Source organism: Temnothorax longispinosus, chromosome 11 (genome assembly GCF_030848805.1).
Source record: "Temnothorax longispinosus isolate EJ_2023e chromosome 11, Tlon_JGU_v1, whole genome shotgun sequence".
In the NCBI taxonomy this organism is placed as follows: domain Eukaryota; kingdom Metazoa; phylum Arthropoda; class Insecta; order Hymenoptera; family Formicidae; genus Temnothorax; species Temnothorax longispinosus.
Window position 1 is genome coordinate 16,775,262 of NC_092368.1, and position 20,589 is coordinate 16,795,850.

Genomic DNA, 20,589 nt, shown 5'->3' on the forward strand with positions numbered 1-20,589 from the left:
CCGTGAAGTTGCCTCCGAATCAACTTCGCGAATTTGCGTTTGTGCGCGATCTACTGGGTTATTTTCGCACCTCATTCGCAATGCACTCAATGGAGACATTCCCATCTAGTGCGATTCTCGTGGTTGACGATCATTTGCCACGCTTCCGAATAATTGTTTACAGCGATCGAATTAATTAATTAAAAGATCGAGATTACACTTTTTATTCACAGCGAAATGATTAATGACAACTTTATGCGCAGTTAAGCCGATAGTTAAATCGTTACGTTTGCATTTATATTTCTCGCTGGGTTTCCGCAATTTTCGTTTTACGTCTTTTTAATAGATTATATAGTGGTTGCGGTTGACATGTTGCCAAATAATATGTTTAACAACCGGAATTTTACGTCCCGCGTTCTTCCAAAACAGACTTATGCGCACTTCGCATTATGGGTCGAAGTGTAAAGCGATTCACCTCCTTCGACCGATGTTACAAGGTAAAATTAATCTTCGACTCTGATAACATCTACTAGAAATGACTCATCTATTGTGCGATCCTTAATCTTTTTTTTTTTTTAATTCTTATTTACTTTCAAGAGCACGCTACCGTCAAGGGCTGGTTGCTCACCGATAAACTCTGGAGAACATTAGACCACGTTAGACGGGTCATTCAAACATGGACCAGCTCATTGACATAGACGATGTTGAGACTGGGATGCGCTCTTCCAAGAATTCGACGATACCCTTCGGTTGCATCAGCTCAAACTCGATATGCTACGTCGCCATCACGATCGCGACCCTGGCCTTCCTGGGCACCATCGTCTTCATCTGCAGAGACTACATAAAGCTGCTCCTGTACTGGATCGAGCATCAGAACGCCTGGATCATCGCCGTGATCTTCATAGGCTTGTTCACAGTGGTGTCGTTCCCGATCGTGATCGGCTACCTGTTCCTCATCGTCGCCAGTGGCTACCTGTTCGGCGTGGTGCGCGGCATGGCGATCGTCTTACTCTCCGCCAATCTCGGCATAGCTATTGCTCACGTTACTCTGGGCCTGCTGTCCACCAGGCTACCCATAGGTGCCCTCTTACAAAGTGACACGGCGAGGGCGATACTCCGCGTGATATCTGGGCCCCAGGCCTTCAAGATTGTGCTGTTCGCGCGGCTCACCCCGATCCCTTTTGGCCTTCAGAACACTATTTTTGCAGTACGTACCTCGGCGATACACGTATACTCCCGCACGCGACTCGCGACAATGTTGTGTACATTTATACGTGTGTATGATTAGGTCAGTAACATAGGTGGTTTTCATTACCACGTAGCCAGCGCGATAGGTTTGCTGCCCGCCCAATTGGTCAACGTTTACCTGGGCAGCAGTCTGAGATCGATGCAGGATGTGCTGGAGGATAGATCCACTGCGGCGACCGGCTATATAGTATTTTGCTTCCAGGTGCGTCATACATCTCTTCAAAGTCTTTGCAGGAAGAAGTAAATAACCGAATAATTTTTCTCACTGTTATAGATATTAGTAGGAGTCTCGCTGATGGTTTATATTGTACAGAAAGCACGAAAGGAGCTTCAGTTGACGTTGTTCGAGGCTGATCTCGCGTCCATGGCGAATTCCCCTCATTACGTTCTCGACGGTCTACCAGACTCTAAAATAATCTTGACGAATTTAATTACGTAATTCTTTTTTCTTTTTTTTTTACTGAATATTATATGCATTTTGACAGCTCGCAATTTTATTACGAGCAACAGCCGACTTCTTTCTCCATAGTTATTATATTTTTAATATTATTACTTCTCTGTGTATCTTCCAGATATGTATTTCGCTAAGACTTTATCGATGGTGCTTTTGAAAATTTAGGCTTTTGAATACAGGCGTTATACAGGAACTCGTCAGAGATATTTAAGTCTCACCAAAGCTAACGTGATTTTAGTACCAAACAAAGCTCCTAGAGCATGTGATGCGTGCATGTATATTTTGGTAAAAAAAAATGGATGGAACAAGGGGATGATGGAACTGCAAATCCAATGTAAAAAGCTTCCTTGGAATAAGAGCATATTATAATTTATATATTGCTCATATATATAATATATATATTAATGATAGAGACTGAAACTTTACATTTATACCTTTTGCAACGTTATCGATCAATTATTGGTCTCTTTCAGTTCTTTATAGTTTGAAATTTGTTGTTAACGTAATGATATTAATGTGCATTTGTCCGTTGTTTTTTCTCGTGCACTGTATATTCCATTTGTACATTATTATATTATAAAATATAAAGAGATACAATTATATCTGTACGATATAATCCTGGAAGGAGAATGCGTCCCGGTGACAGGAAAGAAAGAAAAAAATGTAATAAATTTGTCATTCTTCAACCGAATTTACGTGTGTAAATAAATTCCAAACTCGTAGTCCTTTTCTCTCTGCACTGTGTACTTTGTAAACATTTATTATCTGACTAGAACTTCGGATGCATGTATATCGACGTTTCGCTCACGTCCCGAAACTCGAAGAAGGATGTATGTACCTGTTCTTCCAGCTTCGAGACGTCTAATATATCTGGTATATAGGTATATTTAGAGGAATGGCGGCGTCGTCTCGTTCTGTGCCTGTATACATTTTCGTCTCTACTCTTTATATATCTCTTTTTTTCTCTATGTATACCCTTCAATCATTTTTTCCCCTTTTTTACAATTCCGTTATCTAACTTACTTAACTGGAATCACATTATAAAAATCGTCTCGACGTTCCTTACATCGTCTAATTGTATATGTACAAAGATAATGAGCGACTGGATATTCTTAGTAGCTATTTAGTTTTTGCTTTTCTATGTTTCACACTATACATATAATTGCATCATTCTCGCGTGTGCCTCTCTCTCGCTCTCTCTCTCTTCGGTAACATTTTAAACTCGCGAGAGGCTGATTACATATGTACAAGATGCATTTCGGTCAACAAACAATAAAGTAAGCGCAGCGCACCGATAATAATTATGACACAGGAATAGATGACTGACATCGTGGATATTTACATGCTAACGAAAACTTAATTTCTGAAATTTATACGTGTACGGGTATTCTACTGTGGATGATTGTTTAGAAGGGAGCTGAAAGCTCCTTCGGGGAAGTCTATTATTAACTCGCGTCATAATAATACACTTTCAGATTTCATATCTTGTCGTTAAAAGGCATTTCCGGTGAATGAACTTATTCTTAGATTATGAACAAAAGATACGGAGCTGTTATATCTAACATCATTTTGCAAGAGAAAATAGATCAACGAACGGGATATTTCATTCAATTTGACTATTTCTGAAACATTTCTGTTTCCTTTGATAATGCGGGAAATACGCAAGGAAGCAATTGTTTTGTTCAATTGGAAGCAACATATTATGGCCGGTACAATAAAACTCTTCTGTATTTAACTAATACTTAATATTTAAATAACAAAATCTCCTCATTTAATTAATTATAATTCGACATCATAATTAATTAAATTAAGTACAACTGATTAAATTAGTTACAATTTAAGATTACAATTAATTAAAGAAGGAAATTCTATATGTAAATTGACCATAATATTTTCTGTCTTTCTTTGTCATTACGTCTCTTGAAGCCAAAAAATTACGCATGTATTTCGCTAAACTCCAGATTAATTTGTCGTGTTTAGCGAAGCTATATAATAATTTCTTGGCTTACATACTTTCAGTAGAAAGTAGCGTACATCCCGGTGACGTCAAGTTGCATGAAACATCTTGCAAGCGTTAAATCGCGACGCTTTACTAGGAGCTTTTTTTTAGCGCGCTATCATCTAGCCTTATTTTTCTTCTGTTCATTCGACGAATATATTATTTCAGCAAACATAATAATAACAACAACTTTATGGCCACATTTTAAACACATAGCTATAGAATATAGAAGAGATTATATATAAAACCGATCTCTCTAGTTTACTTACGTATCAGCTAACCAGTCCGTTAGAAAGCTATCGATATCACAAAGTTCCGAGGGGGTCGATCTCAAATAAGTCGCGTAGGTAAGTATAAATAACACGTAGAGTGCTTTGTCTCGAAGAACTACTTGCGTTTCATAAAAAAAAAGAACTCTAACAATCAAGTTTCTTATTGTAACAGTAAAACAAATCATAACAAAGATGAAATAAATAGGGTTGCGAGAGACAGTTATGTTAACGTTGAACCCGAAATACGCTGCAACCAATTCTTTTTCCCAATACGGTATCGAAAATAGAAAAAAAATAAATCACACCACAAGCGTGGCGAAGCTCGTCGTAAATCTACAAAAAAATTAAGATTACTTTACAAATTGCAACAAAGTTATTGTCGAACGAAAAAACCATATAGCGTAAACAGAGAATATTCCGCCGTCGAGATCTCACGACCCGCTCGCTCCGTCATTATAACGGCAGGAGATCGATCAGATTCGCCCGCGGCTGCGTCAACGATTCCGGGAAGAATTCTGCGAGTTTGTTGTAAAGTTCAGTTCGCAAGTTATGTACGTCACGCGCGTTGACGCACTGCTGCGTCGCCACGCCAGTCGTCAGTTCGTTCAAAATCGTTTTCGAATGGGAGGCGTCCTCTAAATTATTCTGTTTCCGGAATAGGATCGACGTCAAGAGTTGGAACTGCGAAGATAGCAACCAGCGATTAGCAAGTGAGGCGACATTGCGATTTGGCGAATAAAAGTAAATGAATGAAAAAATGTATATGGATATAAACCTCTTTCGTTTGTTGCGTGTCACTGTGATCGATAATCTCAAAGATCTTCGTCTGCAGGTATTCGAGGGCCTCTATACTGTTGCTCAGAGCGAGCTCTGTGAACTTGTGCTTTCTAATAATCAGTTTGCATTTTTTCAGAATCTGCTCGGCCGTGGGTCGGCGCAGTTCTAGTTGCCAAAAATCGTCGAGTCTCAAATTTGGAAGGCAAGATCTGCCTGGGTTGCCGCCGAACAGGAAATGAACCTAACGAGGAAATTATTTGCGAAATATTATTGAATCTATCGTCAAACGGACTCATTTTATTTAATACAGTAATAAAAAGGCACAATTAAAATTTGAATTTATTTAAATGTCAAATAAATATTTGTCACAATTTGTCACAACGTACCTTTCTAGTGTGATCATAAACAAGCTGATGCGCGAATCGTGGGCACGGTTCGTAATCTTGCATCTTACTCCAGTATTTTTCACCGACGTTCTCGTTACGATATATACAAGACCATTTGCTGTTTTGAATATTGTACACCCAAAAGGAATTTTGCACATTGTCGTCCCTCTTATCCTTGTCCTTGCTCAAACCCTAAAAAATATTGTTATATCAAGTAATAATAAATTAATCATTTACAAATAATCCATATAATCGTGAAAAGATTCCTATAATAATTACAAATTTCTCATATTAATTAATTACGCTTCAAATTAAAGATCGTTAAGTGAGATACAAACCGATAGAACGTAAATCTCGTTGAGTTCAGGATCGATGGTCGCTCTCTGCGTGAAGCCGGCCGCGGGAACGTGATTAGAATCCTTCGTCGTGCCAAACTCGTTGTAGCTTATATACTCCACGTGCTGCGTATCGACTTCGTAAGTGAAGAAATCGCTCAGATATTCCTTGCCTCTCTGTCCAGCGAATATGTATAGTTTTCTGGACCGCTAAAAGATCCAACAAGATCCCGCTTTTCAAATATCTCTTCACGCGTTTGCCGATTTGTTTATTATTATTTCTTTCGTGTTAAAGAAATAAAGTCAAGCATGAGAATACCAACCGGGTGAAACAACATGGAGTGGCCAGCGCGGGATCTGTAAATCGGCATGTCTCTTGTATACGGTTTATCGGCGATATCACAGGCAAGTCTGACCCAGGTGCCAGTCGGCACGTGATAAGAGTATAGTCCTGAGAAATGCGGCTCCGGTATTAAACCATGTTCGTCGGCACTGCGCAAATTGGAAGAATGATGTCAGAGAAAGGTGGAGGAGGTATAAAAAGTTTCGAAATCATACGTAAAAGTAATATTATTGAAAGATAGCGCACAAAATCGCTACTTTTCTTTCTCTTTTTAACGTAACTTACCTACTCGGATGAGTCAGTACTCGTCCACCAAAAACGTAGATGGTTCGCTTCTCCACGTCCATTGACATCTGATGGTCAAATACGAGCGGTGGCCCACCCATCGTTCCCGTGTCCTCCGAGATCTGCGTCCACTTATTCGACTCGATATCGTAAACGTAAAAGTCGCTCTTCAAATTCTCGCAAGTACGATACTGCGTGTCTAAGTACCTGCCCAATGTAAAGAGCTGCCGTCTCTGCGGGTCTAAGCACATCTTGTGGCATGAACGTGCGCTCGGCCCTCCCTAGGAATTACAGATCGCGATAGGTGTGAAAATAAAATGAGTAGGCATACGTGATCTGACAATTTGTATAGACAAAACATTTTTAATTAAATTAAATTACTTATCAAAGATGCGACACGAAAAAATCGTCAAGACACATAAGTGCGGAATTTATTTTATATTTATTTAAAATCTCTTCACATTTTGTAATATATAACTATATATTTTGTATCTTACGATTGTACTTAAAAAAAAAATCCGCTTTATTTATAAAGAAACTCATTAATGATTCTGTTTTCTCAAAATATTACTCGACATCTTCAACACAGAGAAGAAATATCGAATAAACAAAACACATTGTTTGCACGCTGTCGGGACGAGATATGTAGTGCAATGTAGTGGAGAGATAAGAGTTCAGTTGCGTATTATTGCGGTATGTCAGGCCACGTCGTAGCGTTGAATTAAATTGATTAAAAACACATTTATAGAAACACTACCGACCACCGCTTCAGTATCCTTGCATATGAGCGTCCACTTGCCGGCTTCTATATCGTAGGACCATAGGTCAGAGAGATCCTGATTACCGTCCCATCCACCGAAGAGATAAAGTACCTCAGCCGTGGGATCGAGCACCATCTGATGACCGCCCCGCATCCCAGGTTTGGGCTCGCTAGACGATAACTTCGTCCAAATTGCTCTATAAGTTTGAGCATTGATATAATCGTTTAAGAGCCCCACTAAAAAGCGGATTCAACAATGTATAAGAGTCATGGCTGTGTAAAACGAGACAAAGGGGAATTTACGTCATCAGACTTACTCGTGAGCGCGTTGCTGATAAAACGTTCCGCCTGCAGGTGATCGCCTTTGGTAACCAAAAGATCGTAAAGAGTCGACAATCGCGGATCCTCCAGTGGGACTCCGGTGACCCTCTGCAGAGTCTCGACGATTTCGGGCTGTTCCATTTGTCGAAAGTGTTTCATGCACAGTCTTATTATCTCCTTCTGCCGATACTACAACACGAAAGATCCATTAGTTTCACTTCAGAGTGCTTTATATCTCGTGTGCTTGATGACGCATTTACCATATTGAACCACTCAAGACAAGGCTTTACGATCTTGGGGTCATTGATGCCGGTTAATCTGATGTGCCATATAGAAAAGTTGAAGCTGGGACCCCACGACTGCAGCGGAAGTACCTTTATGTATCGGATAGGAAAGTAATTCCCTTCGTTTCCCAAAACATGCTTGAGATCGAATGTCTCTGGGATGGAATCGTTCCTCAGTCCGCTGAAACGAATGAAACATTATCTGGTTAGGTAAATAACGAAGCAATTGGCTCGTGGAGAGAGAGAGAGAGCAATCGTCGGCAAACCTTTCGAGGAGTTCCATCATATTCTCAGGTTCCAATCCGCCGAATATCTTGAATTTCTTTATATTACACACATGGGTTTTCTCATATTTGCCAAAAGTAATGCACTTGACGACGGAAGGACTTTGAAGCTTGAGGATGAGAAACTGAAACGCACACAATCGGCGAGGTAAGTGACGCGACGAGAGGAGCGGCGATGTGCGATACGTACCTGAGGGTGATTGTCGATGTCGGAGGACCAACGCGAGGACTGATCCGATGGTATATCGACGATAATATTTCTGAAAAAAGATGTTCGGGGTGTATGAACGGTAATGAATAAATCTCGCTTTCGCGATTTTAACACGCATATCGTACGCGCGAGGCGGCTTCCGCGGAACGTTCCCGTTTTTAGGTTAGAAACGTGCGGTCGGTCGACGACGGGTTCCCCGACCGTTTTTCCGACGATACGAATGGACTTACGGACGTCGGGGGCACTCACTCGGGTATGTAACAGGAAGAATAACTGGAGCACTTGTAAATCCGATACTCCAACACCTTTTGAAAATCGCCACTCTCGCTCGACGCCATGTTACACAAGTGACATAACCTTCAACGTTCGGGGATACCTGCGAGGGCTGCGAGCGCTCGCGAGCTCCGAGTCCGATCCGAGTCTCCAACTACTCCAACCTCCAATTCGATTACTCGAGCTCGAACTCGAGCGAAAATGAAATTTCGGAGGCGCTGATTGGTCGTCAAGCGGTCGTCTTTCTCGCTCTTGGAGAGAGATGCACATTATCTGCTGTCTCTCTCGCTCTCACTTTTACGTTTCCCCCTGCCCCTGCATCGTCCCTGCCCGGCTCATTGTGCGACCAAAGGATTGAAGGAAGTGTCTTTGACGTGTCGTCAGCTGTCCGCGCATGAATGCGATTGCGAGCCCGTGCCAGTCCAGTCCGTGGGTTGTGGGTTTGAGCGATCGCGGAGCACGCTGTGCGCGCTTTTGCGCGGACCTGTACCACTGACGTCTGACGTCCGTGACGCGGGCGCGGGCGTCTCGGTCGTACACGTGCGCAGGTGGTCAATTAACAATGGTCCAGATATGAGAGAGGAGTCTGGGATTTAGACGCTCGTTCCGGGTCGAATTATCGGCAAATCGTACGGTGAACGGCCGCGCGGGCCGTGCCGGGAACCCCTCGTCATGGTACGTACATACGAACATACGTGGACGACGTGACACAACCGCGAGTATCGCGGCCTCGCGACACGACGGATCCGCAGATCAATATGCCCGTGTATTGTTCCTTGCCGAGCAGGAGGTAGGCGAGACGGCGTGCGACAACGACAAGGAGACGATGGACGGCGAGCGGCGGCGGCACTGCGAGAGCGACGAGGTCGAGAACTCGGACGAGAGCAGCGAGAGCAGACCGTCCGGGGAGAGGTGGGCCCCGGTCGGCGCCAACGACGGCGACAATGAGTTCGCGGACGAATACAAATACGTCAACGCCAACGTGGAGAAGTACGTCTACCAAGTACCAGTTTCGTCCTTTCGCTCTTTCCTAAGAACCATATGTTCTGCCGTAAAGCCCAGTATAAGCCATTCTCACGAGAACATATGTTTTGAAAGAATAACATGAGCTTTAACTCGTTCATTACGTATTGCAATTGCTTCGTAACAATTTTATCTATTACATTGCTCAATATAAAGATTTTCTATTGAGCAAAAAGCAGACACAACTGTATCAAAGCTGCGTTCAATAATTGTCAAACATTGTAGATAAGATAATTCTTGTTTTTCGCTAGCCTCGCGTATGACATGGAGAGGGTGAAACTGCTGGAGGAAGAACAGGAGATGCTCAACTCGTCTTTGATAGCGTTAACCACCCACTTTGCTCAGGTGAGACGATCAAAAGTGAATTCGCTTCGCAATCGTCACCTCCTTGTTCGTCAATTAATGAAATCCATGTACAGGTTCAGTTTCGTCTTCGACAAATCGTGGATGCGCCGGCCAGCGAGAAGGAGACGTTGCTCAAGGAGTTGGAGGAATTTGCATTTAGGGGAATACCGGACGTTCCGAATAGCTTATTATTAGAGAGTGGATCTGTCACGCCAATCTCCCCCGTATCCTATGATGTAAGCCACATCTGAAAAGCAAATTTTCCGCAATTTTTTGGCATAAGCCAATTTTCTATGGTGCTCTTGTTGCCTTGTGATATCCTTGACATTTTTTATCGCTTTTTTTGGCAACGTTTTTGTAGCTTTGATGCTTTTTTATCGTTTGTCTTACATCTAGTCATTGTTAAGACGTTTTTATATTTTATTCTTTTTTTTTTATCTTGTGTTATTTGTTTAAGATATAAATTATATTTATGTCTTCTCTTTTATACTATCTCTAAATGTGCAATAAAAGTTTTCCACACATTTTTTTCTCTATTTATCCATTTTATTTTAATACCTTCACGCATCTGATCCTTTGCTCCATGCGTAGTTAATTTAGATCGTGGATAATAGCTTGTGTTGTTTGTTGCAATTTTCCAAGCTTTTTTTAGCTACAGCGCGATTACGTAGAGGAGTGTTTTTCCACAGCAATTTATTTAATTTAACAGCTGCTCGATATTACTCGATAGCTCTTTAATCGCGTCGGATGTAACGTAACTGTAGGTGACTGGTGTAATCACTGACGCGGAAGTCGAATCCAAAATGGCATTGCAACGAACAAAACAGAGAGAACTGATAAGCCAGTTGAAATCTCAGTTGGAGGATCTGGAAAAATACGCGTACGAGACGGGCGACGCCGATCTACCGCAGAGCGTTATTCTGGAGAGGCAAAATATTATAATCAGTAAGTGCTATAAGAAATCAGTAATCAGAAATATGTATTGCAAGGGAACGGAAAGTAAAACAACCGCTGATGTTTACAGGTCATTTGAAAGAGAAGTTGAACTTCGACGTCGACGATCTGTGCAAATTACCGGCGGACGATCTTAGGTGGCAAGTCGATTATGCCATAAGTCAAGTACGTTTAAAGCGATCTCGAGATCTACACTCCCAAAACTATTGGATGTCCCTTTGTTGATTTGAAACATGAACTTCTCCTTAATCGATAAATACATATAATTTTCGATTAATTAACGATCGAAAATAAGAAACGAACTACGTTTCCTAGAGGAAAAATAGATTAAACTGTATACCTTTAATTGATTTTATAATATGTAGACTTTAATAAGAGTCCATAATTCAGAATTCACTTACAGAAATATAATGTCAAAGATTGAAAAAGCGATTCTTCCTACAGAAAAATAATTGTCAAATTAATACTTAATGAACCGTGGTTGTAAGGATCCGGTGCTTTTGGGATAATTTATGTAACACGCTATTTGTTGTCATCTGAGAGAGAAACAATCCATACATCCATGATATGATTATATGATAGATCGTCAGCCCATTGAAGATGAAGGAGCAGCTGGTCTCCCAACTCAAGACGCAGATCGCCGATCTGGAGCGTTTCATAAACTACCTTCAAGGCGAAGTCAGCACGGAGAGTTTAGCGTGTACGTGCGCGTGTCCGGTACACGCCAGCGGTTCCGGGACCTCGTCGGCCTCCTTTGGCTCCAAGCGGCGCTTTGACCGTGGGAGACCCATCCAGGATGAAGCAGGTGCCGCCAATCAAACTAGGACCTTGAACACCGTGCGTAAGGTGGTCGCGCTTTTGCACATGTTCCTGATGTCGCAGTTGGGTTGTGGCAGCGAACGGATGCGACGGAACTTTGGCGGTAAGAACCCGGTGCATAATTGGCGCGATCTGCGTACCCGACTGGACATCGCCGTGGAGCACGTGCTCGAGACGATCGCGGAAACGTCGCAGCAGCAGCAGCAGCAGCAGAGGCATGCCGACGACGAGGAGGATGTCGATGATATCGACGACAATGAGAACGACTACACGTCCGACTCGGACTCGGCGTCGCACGCGAATGCGAAGCTCACGTCCGCCGTGAGAAAGCATCTTGCCACCTCGGTCAGGGATCTCATGCAGCACGGCCTGACTGCGGATGTGCTGCGTTCCGGGTCCAGCGTGGTGCCGTTTGTCGGCTGCTTCCCGCAGCGCGGTATCACGCCGGCGAATTTCATGCACGCCTGGGAGTTGATACTGAAATACTATGAGATCAAACACGGACGCCGTTACAATTCCAGCCCCGCGCAGAAGCTGTCGCAGAGCTTCAACCTGGACCTCGCGGCCGGGAGAATAGCCTCCTCGAAACAGGTAGACTATTTTCGCCTCCAGACGAGGCATCAGAATATGATTAGGAAACTATAACAGTAGAATTCTGATCGTTGTAATAATTTCCGAAGACCATTCTCCTCTATACAATTTCTTGGACGTTCTGCAAACTGAACTGCTATTGTATCTTCATATGTTTTAATTTTTCTTCTTGTCTTGTCCGTTTAGAGTTTACTGACGACTATAGGTAACATCATCGCTTCTCACAGTCCATACAAACGAAGTTACGACTCGCATTTCAAGGCATTCGTATGTGCAGCTTTGAAGTGAGTAATAATGCGATTGCGTCGCAGTCAAGCTATCAAAATTGACTATTCGTTCTATAGCTGCTAATTATAAGTAACAACTAATTTGGTGAATAACCGTTATTTTCAGCGCAAATAAACTCGTGATATGGTTAAAGTTGATTCTGCAATGCCAGTATCTTCTGGAAAATTATTACCTTTCGTGGAGCTACGTTGTAAAGACAGGTACGTCACAACTAGAATAATTAATACCGCAAAGTGGAATTGCATTTTTCATAACGAAACTTCCAGGTTTCCAAGACGCGTTTCACACCTTGGATCGCCTTACCAGTTACAAGTTCGATTTGCCGGTGGACTTGGCGGTGCGACAGTTTCAGAATATAAAGGACGCATTTTGATTGTACAATCTTGTCATTATCGTCTCATGCAAATGACAATGTAGGATGTAAACCGTATATATACTTTCAGTATTTTCTGTAACATAAGCCAATATGTACAAGTGAGGGACAACGGTATGCAAGTAGAGTCACTAAAAATAGAATACTTAATTAGTTCTCTCGAGTTCAGAAACGCGTTGAGAGATGTGAAAGTAATTTAAATACAAACGCTCGAACGTGTTGAGCTCTTTCAGAGTTATCAAAGTCATTAATCTTTATTGAAATAACGTTTCTACTAAATGTAAATTGAATTTTTAAAACTATCTGACTCAATATCTTATAACATTTTCTTGGTACTTTTAATCCAAGAGAAATATTTAAGTGCTCCGTTTTTAGAAACTCACGCTGTATACGAACACGTAAAGAACCGTTTAAAGTATCGATATCGCAAAAACATTTCTTTTTTTAGAGTCCCCTAAGTGTTCACTATATCAAATGCATTTAGAGAGTTGAATTGCAATAACTAATAGGTGTAATGATTATTTACTTTCTAAGGCATCATCAGTATTTGTATAGATGAGTTGTAAATGTACAAATGTGCTTTTGTTTTTGCTTGTTGAACGATAGGTAATATATATACATATAATTTGCATATTTTAATTAGACCTTAATCGAAATCTATATTGTATCTATCGAGATATTTTCCACCGCAGTACAGATGCAAATGCAACGCATTGCCTGACGTGTTAAAGATGCAAGAACTGAATCGAAGCTAGTCACTTCGAAAAAGAGCCATTCCATATTTTGCACATTTGCGCCAAGTATCACTATATTTATGATGCATTTATGAAAGGAGGAAGCGTACCAAAGAGATACGTAATATTATAATCGCAACTAGAGACTTGCACTGAGCACTGTTTATATCGTAAGGCGTTTTATGTATATGTAAACACGTAAATTAGCGATAATGTAATATGTATATACGAGATGTGCAAACCCCCCAAACCTGCTTTTTATAAAAAAAAAAAAATGAATTATTTTAGATTAGTTCCATAAGCAGATAGAAAGACGGATAGAGGAAAGCACATATGGTTACAGAAAATATACTTATGATGCAAGGAACGACGTTAATTATAACATTCCTAGGCAATTTCCCTATTAGAATAATTAATATAACACATTACATATAGTTTTAATTTAAGCGACAATCAATTCCTAGAATCCTGAAGGATGTTCAGATATTTTATATACGACACAAGGCGCAATAGAGTAGTGGAGAAAATAATTCGGAGTAATACGAAATTGGTTGTTTATTTCTTGCCAAGGTTGCACACATCGGGATAGAGTTTCATACTTTTTCTCGAGGCGTTCGTAGTACAGTTAGACCGATTATTGGATTTAGCGTGACACAATTAGAGTCTACAACGGAAAGAGCGATCTGAACGGTACAGCTGGTATTATGTAATACAGTAGAAATATAGGTATATAAACGGTATTGTCAGCGGTACAGAGACTCGTGATAGACACGTTATCGATTATTTACAAAAATCATTACACCGATTATCTGCTGGAAGAATTCGCACGAGTTACGTTACGTCGTCGGGTTGCCGTCATATTCACGTCAATCACCGAAGAATGGGGTTCGCGTCGATATCGGCAATTATGTACGAACCCAACAGGTATACATGTAGTGGCAGTAAATTTTTTTTGTTGGTCACGGACGCATACGCGCCTGTCGCACCGATAACATGATCCAGAATTTTCACAAAAAAAAGCATGTACGCATTTACATAAATTTCAGGAAGTATATCGGATCGACCGAAAGGCATTTGTTCATTTTTTTCTCTTGTAGTACGATGTTACACTAAGAGAACGATGAACGTGAATTCAAAATAAAGCAAAAAATTACAGCTTATTGATTGAAGTCTATAAAATAGAATAAGCCCCCAAGATTAGCGTTGGCTGTTGGAATAATTCTGCCTTTTATTGATAAGAAACTGATATTACGGTATAAGTAGCATCTCAGCTAGACGACCGTCTTGTATACAACTCGTGTTCTTTTTCTTGACACTTTAATGACACCTATAGGTAATTATTTGCTTACTAAAGTGCTCTTTTCTTTTCTTCTTTTTGTGAAAATTCTGAACACCCGCGTACGGTACTACTTACACAGAATACAAATATACAATATAAAAAAGTTCGTGTGTATGTTTGTGTGTATATGTATATATATGTGGAAGATCGTCAATCGTCAATCGAGAGTGGACCTGTGTCCAGAACGTCTTGGAGCCTCTTTTGTAGGCAAAAATCTAGTTTTGTAATACGTAATCTTCTTCGAAGATACATATCCGAGACGTTTTGGAAATGAGCTCTTTAATTTTATCCTCGGCACGACGACACACGTGGTATCATGAGAAGGGGTCGCGATAGCAGTCTTCATTTCCGGTAGGGGCGAAAATATCTTACTCTCAAACTGACAGAAGCGTACCGTATTTTTTCTCGCTTTCGATGATCAGTTGAAACGCGCGAAACGGCGTTAATATTACTCGCTGAAATAAAAGCGACGAAAACGAAGAGTTATTGTTACGTGCAGTCTATGTATATCCTTAAACACCGGATAAAAAATACTTAAAAAAAAAAAGAAGAAACGTTCGTTGTATATATTTGCAGCATTGAACGATTCCTCGTAGCATACGCTGCTTAACAGTAAATGCTTCCTGGAATGTAATTGCGGCAGTGATGAGGTGGCTATTCAGTCGGTGCGTTTCGCTAAAATCACAGCAGGTAAAACGAAACGGCGAATTATCTTCCTAACAAGGCAGTCAGCAAGTCGAAAATCGCGAGCTACTAAATAAGAGACAACTAAACGAACGCGATTAGCTCTTTCTGTGGGATATTCTCCCGTCTTCGTGACGCACTAACACACGTTAATCTTACACACGATTAATCTCCTTTGTACCCTCGTGAGGTACGTGTTAGGAATTAAACAATAGTATATTCAAACAAGATCATGCGCGACGCAAACGCTGGGTGTAACTTAAAATTACGCAAATTCGCAGCAAATCCAGCTTGTGTCTGTAGGAGGAAATCGCGACGCGCCTTTGTTCTTGCTTAATTTACAACAAGTCCGTAGTATACATTCATTCAATGATTCGCTTTCGCTTAACATTCCTCATAATTCTTTTCCCGTTAATCTTAGCACATTAAATATAGGTATTATTTATGTCTTTTTCCTTTTTTTTTTTGGTACAGCAAACGACCTAACAACCTAACACACGTCTAACAATCAAGGAGCCTCTAAATATAACGTCGCTAAATGCGCTTTTATAGCCACACCGCATTTATACTATTTGTACAGACTCGACAGTGCTTTACTCGCAAATAAGCGTTACTTGAATTCGGACGCGGTAATTAGGACCGCCACGTTTCCGCGTAATGTCAAGATTACGGAACAATATTAGAAAACAACGAAAGAAAACAATGCATAAAGCAAGCCACGTTTAGTGAAAAAAGATTAAACGATTCGTAGACGCGTTTAAAAATATTATATAGATCTTTATAAATTTATGCTAGAGAGAGCAAAAACCAGGAGGATAAGAGTTTCCAAAAACCAGAGAAGTGGCAGCCCTAATTGGGGATAATTGGAAACTAATCGAACAGGGGATCGATCACGTAATTTCACGTAAAATTTTTCACTTTGCGCTCTATCCATTCTGCGTTAACTTTTTTTTTTATTATCGACGAGATCACGTTTCCACGTTTCGTCGAGTTACATGATCACGAGTTCACGTAAAAATGTTAATTTTTCACGTATCCGTCCTAAGGAAAAAGTTACGCGATCGCTGCCCAGTAAAAACAAGCGTGAAAATCTCCTCGAGCGGTATTCAGAAGATAAATTAGCAGTATTGTAGCCCGATAGGGACGTCTTAATTTTTAGACGAAATAGAAGATGAAGTTAACGTGTAATATATCGCGCTTCCGTTTTATACATTGGTCCTTTTCTCACTTCTCGCAACTGATAATTGATTCAGTATCGAAGCGGATCCAACTAAGAAGGCAGGCATTCCACATCACACTCATGATATACAATATTAAGTTACTTAGCTGGAAAGGTAATCAAAGAGTAAGTAGTAGGTACACACAAAGTGATGTTCCTTACTCTTAATTGATCGTCGCGCAGGGTGAAATTTGTCCGATCCAGAAGAACAACATTCTGTTTAGTTGCACATAAATAAAAGCATAACGTGTAATTCTGCGTATCAATTTCATGATTATTTATACAAAGTATCCGCGTGCTCATTATAATAAAAAAGAGCGTGATTTCTTGCGAAGAAACAAGCCGAAGATATAAAAATAAATCCTTCTCATTAAGAGGCATCATTTTCGAGAAAAATAAACAAAAACAATTCCACCTTTCTTTTCTCTCAAATTGTACAAATTTCACGCTATGCGAAAGTGTGAAAGAGAAAGAGAAATATCGATTATTACCCATTATTATTACATTCATACGCGAATGCGTAGCGGGACGCTGTCCGACTTACATTCCGCCTCCAAATCCTGCTTGATGCTGTCGAGAGTTTGATAGATCGTGCGGAAGGTAGGCCGATCGGACGGCCGCCTATTCCAGCAGAGCTTCATCAGATCGTAGATCGACTGCGGGGTATTGTCCGGGCAGCGCAGCACGTTGCCTTCCTTGATATACTTGACTACCTCCTCGTGCGTCATCCCGTAGTACGGCTGCAGCGCGAAGCTGAAGATCTCCCAGAGACACACGGCGAACGCCCATACGTCCGACTCGACGGTATACTTGTTGTAGAGTATACTCTCCAGCGGCATCCATCTGACGGGGATGGCGTCCTGCTCGTCCCCTGCATTATTAGAAATATGAGTAATATGACGATTAAAATTTCAAATTTCCGTGAAGAGGGTACAAGTGGCGTTACGCGAAGAGATATGAAACTTGAAAGATAATAATTACAAATTTTGAATATAAAGGAAGTGAAAGAGTGTACTTGAAAATTGGAAGCAACTGTCGAATAAATTTCGAAGCTCGACTGTTTTCTACTATAAAATCTAAAAATAACACTCTAAACAATAAAAATAAGGAGAAAATGACAACCTTTATAATAATCCTGTAAGTATATCTTCTGCGACAGACCGAAGTCGGCGATCTTGACGATCATCTGGTCATTTATCAGGCAATTGCGCGTTGCTAGATCGCGGTGAACGAACTTCCGGTCGGATAGATACACCATGCCGGATGCCACTTGCACCGCAATGTTGATCAGATCCATGTGCGAGAGGTGCGAAGGCTCGCCCGTCGTTGGGCCACCCTCGTCCGCACTGGGCACACGGATGACATAATTGCTGGGCGAACAAGAGCGCAAAAACTCGTTGAGATCGCCGCGACCCATGTACTCGAACAGCAGGCACATCGGCCGTCCAAGCGCGCACACGCCCAGCAGCTTCACGATGTTCGGATGATCGAACTCGGCGAGTAGGCACGCCTCCCGCTCGAAGTCCCGCAACAGGTCATCCGATGCCTCCTCTTTCAGCATCTTCACGGCGACGTTTGTGAACTCCTCGCCCGCGACCAGTCCCGGCGCTTTCGCCTGGAACACGCGGCCAAACGCCCCCTGACCTAGATCCCGCATGTAGATGATGTTGTTCCGCGGGAACTCCAGCTTCTCCAACTTGGGATTCAACTGCGCGCTCGTTTTGTGATACGCTTCGTTGCTCGGCAACTTATCTAGATCGATGTTCACGTCCTGCGAAGAAGAAAAATGTTTGAAAATCGTAACGTCGTCGGAAGAAGAATTGGAACAGTAGATAATCAAAATGTAAATATAAATGAAGAAGAAATATATTTAATAAAATAATTTTAAAACAATTAATTTTATATATAGATAATTTAAAAAGTATTATTATTTAATTACACACAAATATCGATTAAGCTTATATCAAATTGTTCTCAGTACTTTTTTCTTGGTAATTTTAAACATCTTTTTTTTACAAAATCGATTTCATCGATTAATAAACGTACTTGATTATCGGTCGGATTGTACCCTCGATGACGTTTGTGCAGTCTTTGACTCAGCAGGATAGACAATAGCGCACCGGCTACAATTACAAATCCCAACGCTGCCAGGATGAGTACCAGGGTGTTATTAAATAGAGTGTCCATCATTATGTCTTTTGGTTCGATTTCCACTTTAGTCGTAACATTATCTGAACAAAAAAAAAACACGTGATGTCAATGTTTCAATTATATTTTTAAATTGTAACGTATTACCGTTAACGTAAGAGAGAAGAGGAATTATTAAAATTATTAATGTAATTTATATATTAAGAATATTTAGTATATCGTGATTGTACCTACCACATACAGGAATATCGCAATGTTGCCAACGTATTGAAGGATCGGTTGTGAAGCACCACGGCATCGGCTCGTCGCCGCCCGCGTTTCTGCAGTAATTTTCACCCTGACGGATCTGCGGGAAGACGTCGGGCGGCTTATCGTGACTATGCGGTATCTGCACGCTCCACGATTGGCAGTCTAAACCGTATTTGGTCTTGTTGACCTTTCCCATGTAGAATCTACCTTTGTCTTTGATGCAATCGTCTACGAAAATCAATCGACATTATCCAATTAATTGATCTTGCAATTCAATTATGTTTTTGGCGTTTATCTGAAGAACATGGTAACTTACAAGTGACGACCTCGTCGTCCATGTCGGTCAGGTGTACGTGCGAACAAGTAGGTGTCTCCTTGTTCACTTTGGGCAAACTCTCGCATTCCGGTAGCACAAAGTGTCCACGTGAGCGAATGTAAATGTCTCTCTGCTTGTTGTCCTCGATAATCGCCCAGTCGTTGAAGCAGAATTGTTGACGTACAGCCATGCAGTCTTCGTAGCAGAGAGGTAGGCCTGTAGATTCGTGGCACAGGGGAAACGCATACATGCAGAGCATTTTCTGCACAAAAAAAAGAAAGAAAGATGAAAACAATATTTCCCCATGTCAGTTCTGATTTGCTTCCCTAAGGTTATTTCAAAGCTTTCTCAAAAATATTTTAAAACTGTTTTAAAACTTTTGTAAGGTCATTTTAAAAGTATCTTAAAGTTTCCTTTTTTTTTTGAGACATCGCACCTCTGCAGCTGAGCGACATGGCTCCAGTAGCCTCTCTATCAGCTCTTCCCAGAGGTTCGCTGTGATCTTCTCGTTCAGCCATCCTCCAGGATTGTCATTGGAGTCGTTAAACCATACCTTCCCAATGCCATTGAGGTACTTCTTGCATATCTTGCCACTGTATGGGGCGCAGTAACCTTGCGACTCTGGCTCTAGGGTGAGACGTAGAAAGATAGGGATATCAAACAAGCTTGTATCATAAATTTACAGTTTTACGTCAATTATATGTGATGGTTACAGCGACGCAGATATACGTACTTGCTTGTAGGGAACCGAAGCGCAGGAATAACGCCAGCGAATAAACAACGGCCCAAAACACCATTATTTACAGTCATCTATATATACATATATATATACACAACACATATATGCATATGCAGATATCTTTTTCTCTTTGTGTATATATGCGTGACGTCGCAATGTGAATCCAGAAGAAGGCTCACATGCTTGATAAGGAAACGGCGCCGCGGCGTTGATACGGTCCTCTCTTGTGCTTGCTTTGATGGTTAACATCGAGCCATTCTGACCGACTGAAAGGGCTCTCGTATACTGCGACGACCGTATTTCTCGAGCAACGACGTATTATACCATTCCATAACGAGCGACGTAAACAATCGCGCACACGAAGCTCGCCAATCCTTGAATATTGATAACTCGGCGGCGCCGATCAGCGGGTCATGGCGGTAAACTCTCGATCTCGAGCTGCTCGCCGCTCGGCGAGGTGAGGTTACGACGGCGGACGGAGCTGCCTGCGCAGCCAGCAGCCTGCGCTAAGCGCTTAGGCATATATATGTATGTATAACCAGAGAGAAACCTGAGAG

General features: G+C 41.4%; 4 protein-coding genes across 4 annotated transcripts; 2 read left to right on the plus strand and 2 right to left on the minus strand.

Moving 5' to 3' along the window:
* The first annotated feature begins 123 nt into the window (after positions 1-123).
* LOC139821830 (transmembrane protein 64) lies at positions 124-2,372 on the plus strand. The gene is made up of 4 exons (XM_071793185.1): positions 124-476; positions 577-1,186; positions 1,268-1,429; positions 1,502-2,372. The coding sequence occupies exons 2-4, from the start codon at positions 656-658 to the stop codon at positions 1,664-1,666; spliced, it is 858 nt and encodes a 285-aa protein (XP_071649286.1). The 5' UTR covers positions 124-476; positions 577-655; the 3' UTR covers positions 1,667-2,372.
* On the minus strand, positions 2,033-8,429 carry Muskelin (muskelin 1). Its single transcript, XM_071793175.1, has 12 exons — positions 8,188-8,429; positions 7,918-7,987; positions 7,710-7,852; positions 7,420-7,624; positions 7,156-7,348; positions 6,840-7,075; positions 6,079-6,359; positions 5,774-5,942; positions 5,454-5,660; positions 5,116-5,307; positions 4,728-4,970; positions 2,033-4,633 (listed from the first exon to the last, which is right to left on the minus strand). Exons 1-12 carry the CDS (start codon positions 8,274-8,276, stop codon positions 4,406-4,408), a joined length of 2,256 nt encoding a protein of 751 aa, XP_071649276.1. The 5' UTR covers positions 8,277-8,429; the 3' UTR covers positions 2,033-4,405.
* Positions 8,430-8,573: 144 nt separating this feature from the next.
* LOC139821826 (RUN domain-containing protein 1) lies at positions 8,574-13,705 on the plus strand. The gene is made up of 10 exons (XM_071793179.1): positions 8,574-8,886; positions 8,999-9,201; positions 9,486-9,579; positions 9,654-9,815; positions 10,344-10,524; positions 10,604-10,698; positions 11,116-11,943; positions 12,130-12,227; positions 12,337-12,431; positions 12,498-13,705. The coding sequence occupies exons 1-10, from the start codon at positions 8,884-8,886 to the stop codon at positions 12,602-12,604; spliced, it is 1,866 nt and encodes a 621-aa protein (XP_071649280.1). The 5' UTR covers positions 8,574-8,883; the 3' UTR covers positions 12,605-13,705.
* A 170-nt stretch (positions 13,706-13,875) lies between these two features.
* Positions 13,876-20,556, minus strand: Nrk (Neurospecific receptor kinase). Its single transcript, XM_071793176.1, has 7 exons — positions 20,027-20,556; positions 19,730-19,920; positions 19,294-19,555; positions 18,963-19,205; positions 18,627-18,811; positions 17,703-18,351; positions 13,876-17,451 (listed from the first exon to the last, which is right to left on the minus strand). Exons 1-7 carry the CDS (start codon positions 20,088-20,090, stop codon positions 17,087-17,089), a joined length of 1,959 nt encoding a protein of 652 aa, XP_071649277.1. The 5' UTR covers positions 20,091-20,556; the 3' UTR covers positions 13,876-17,086.
* Positions 20,557-20,589: the final 33 nt, after the last annotated feature.

Coding starts and splice junctions, on each gene's coding strand:
- LOC139821830 (XM_071793185.1), top strand. CDS start 656: ATGGACCAGCTCATTGACATAGACGATGTTGAGACTGGGATGCGCTCT. Junction 1,187..1,267: donor TTCAGAACACTATTTTTGCA/GTACGTACCTCG, acceptor GTGTATGATTAG/GTCAGTAACATAGGTGGTTT. Junction 1,430..1,501: donor ATATAGTATTTTGCTTCCAG/GTGCGTCATACA, acceptor TCACTGTTATAG/ATATTAGTAGGAGTCTCGCT.
- Muskelin (XM_071793175.1), bottom strand. CDS start 8,276: ATGGCGTCGAGCGAGAGTGGCGATTTTCAAAAGGTGTTGGAGTATCGG. Junction 7,349..7,419: donor GTCTTGAGTGGTTCAATATG/GTAAATGCGTCA, acceptor TTCGTGTTGTAG/TATCGGCAGAAGGAGATAAT. Junction 5,308..5,453: donor ACGAGATTTACGTTCTATCG/GTTTGTATCTCA, acceptor AATATTTTTTAG/GGTTTGAGCAAGGACAAGGA.
- LOC139821826 (XM_071793179.1), top strand. Junction 9,816..10,343: donor TCTCCCCCGTATCCTATGAT/GTAAGCCACATC, acceptor ACGTAACTGTAG/GTGACTGGTGTAATCACTGA. Junction 12,228..12,336: donor TTCGTATGTGCAGCTTTGAA/GTGAGTAATAAT, acceptor CGTTATTTTCAG/CGCAAATAAACTCGTGATAT.
- Nrk (XM_071793176.1), bottom strand. CDS start 20,090: ATGGTGTTTTGGGCCGTTGTTTATTCGCTGGCGTTATTCCTGCGCTTC. Junction 19,921..20,026: donor CTTCGGTTCCCTACAAGCAA/GTACGTATATCT, acceptor GTCTCACCCTAG/AGCCAGAGTCGCAAGGTTAC. Junction 17,452..17,702: donor CTTACAGGATTATTATAAAG/GTTGTCATTTTC, acceptor CTAATAATGCAG/GGGACGAGCAGGACGCCATC.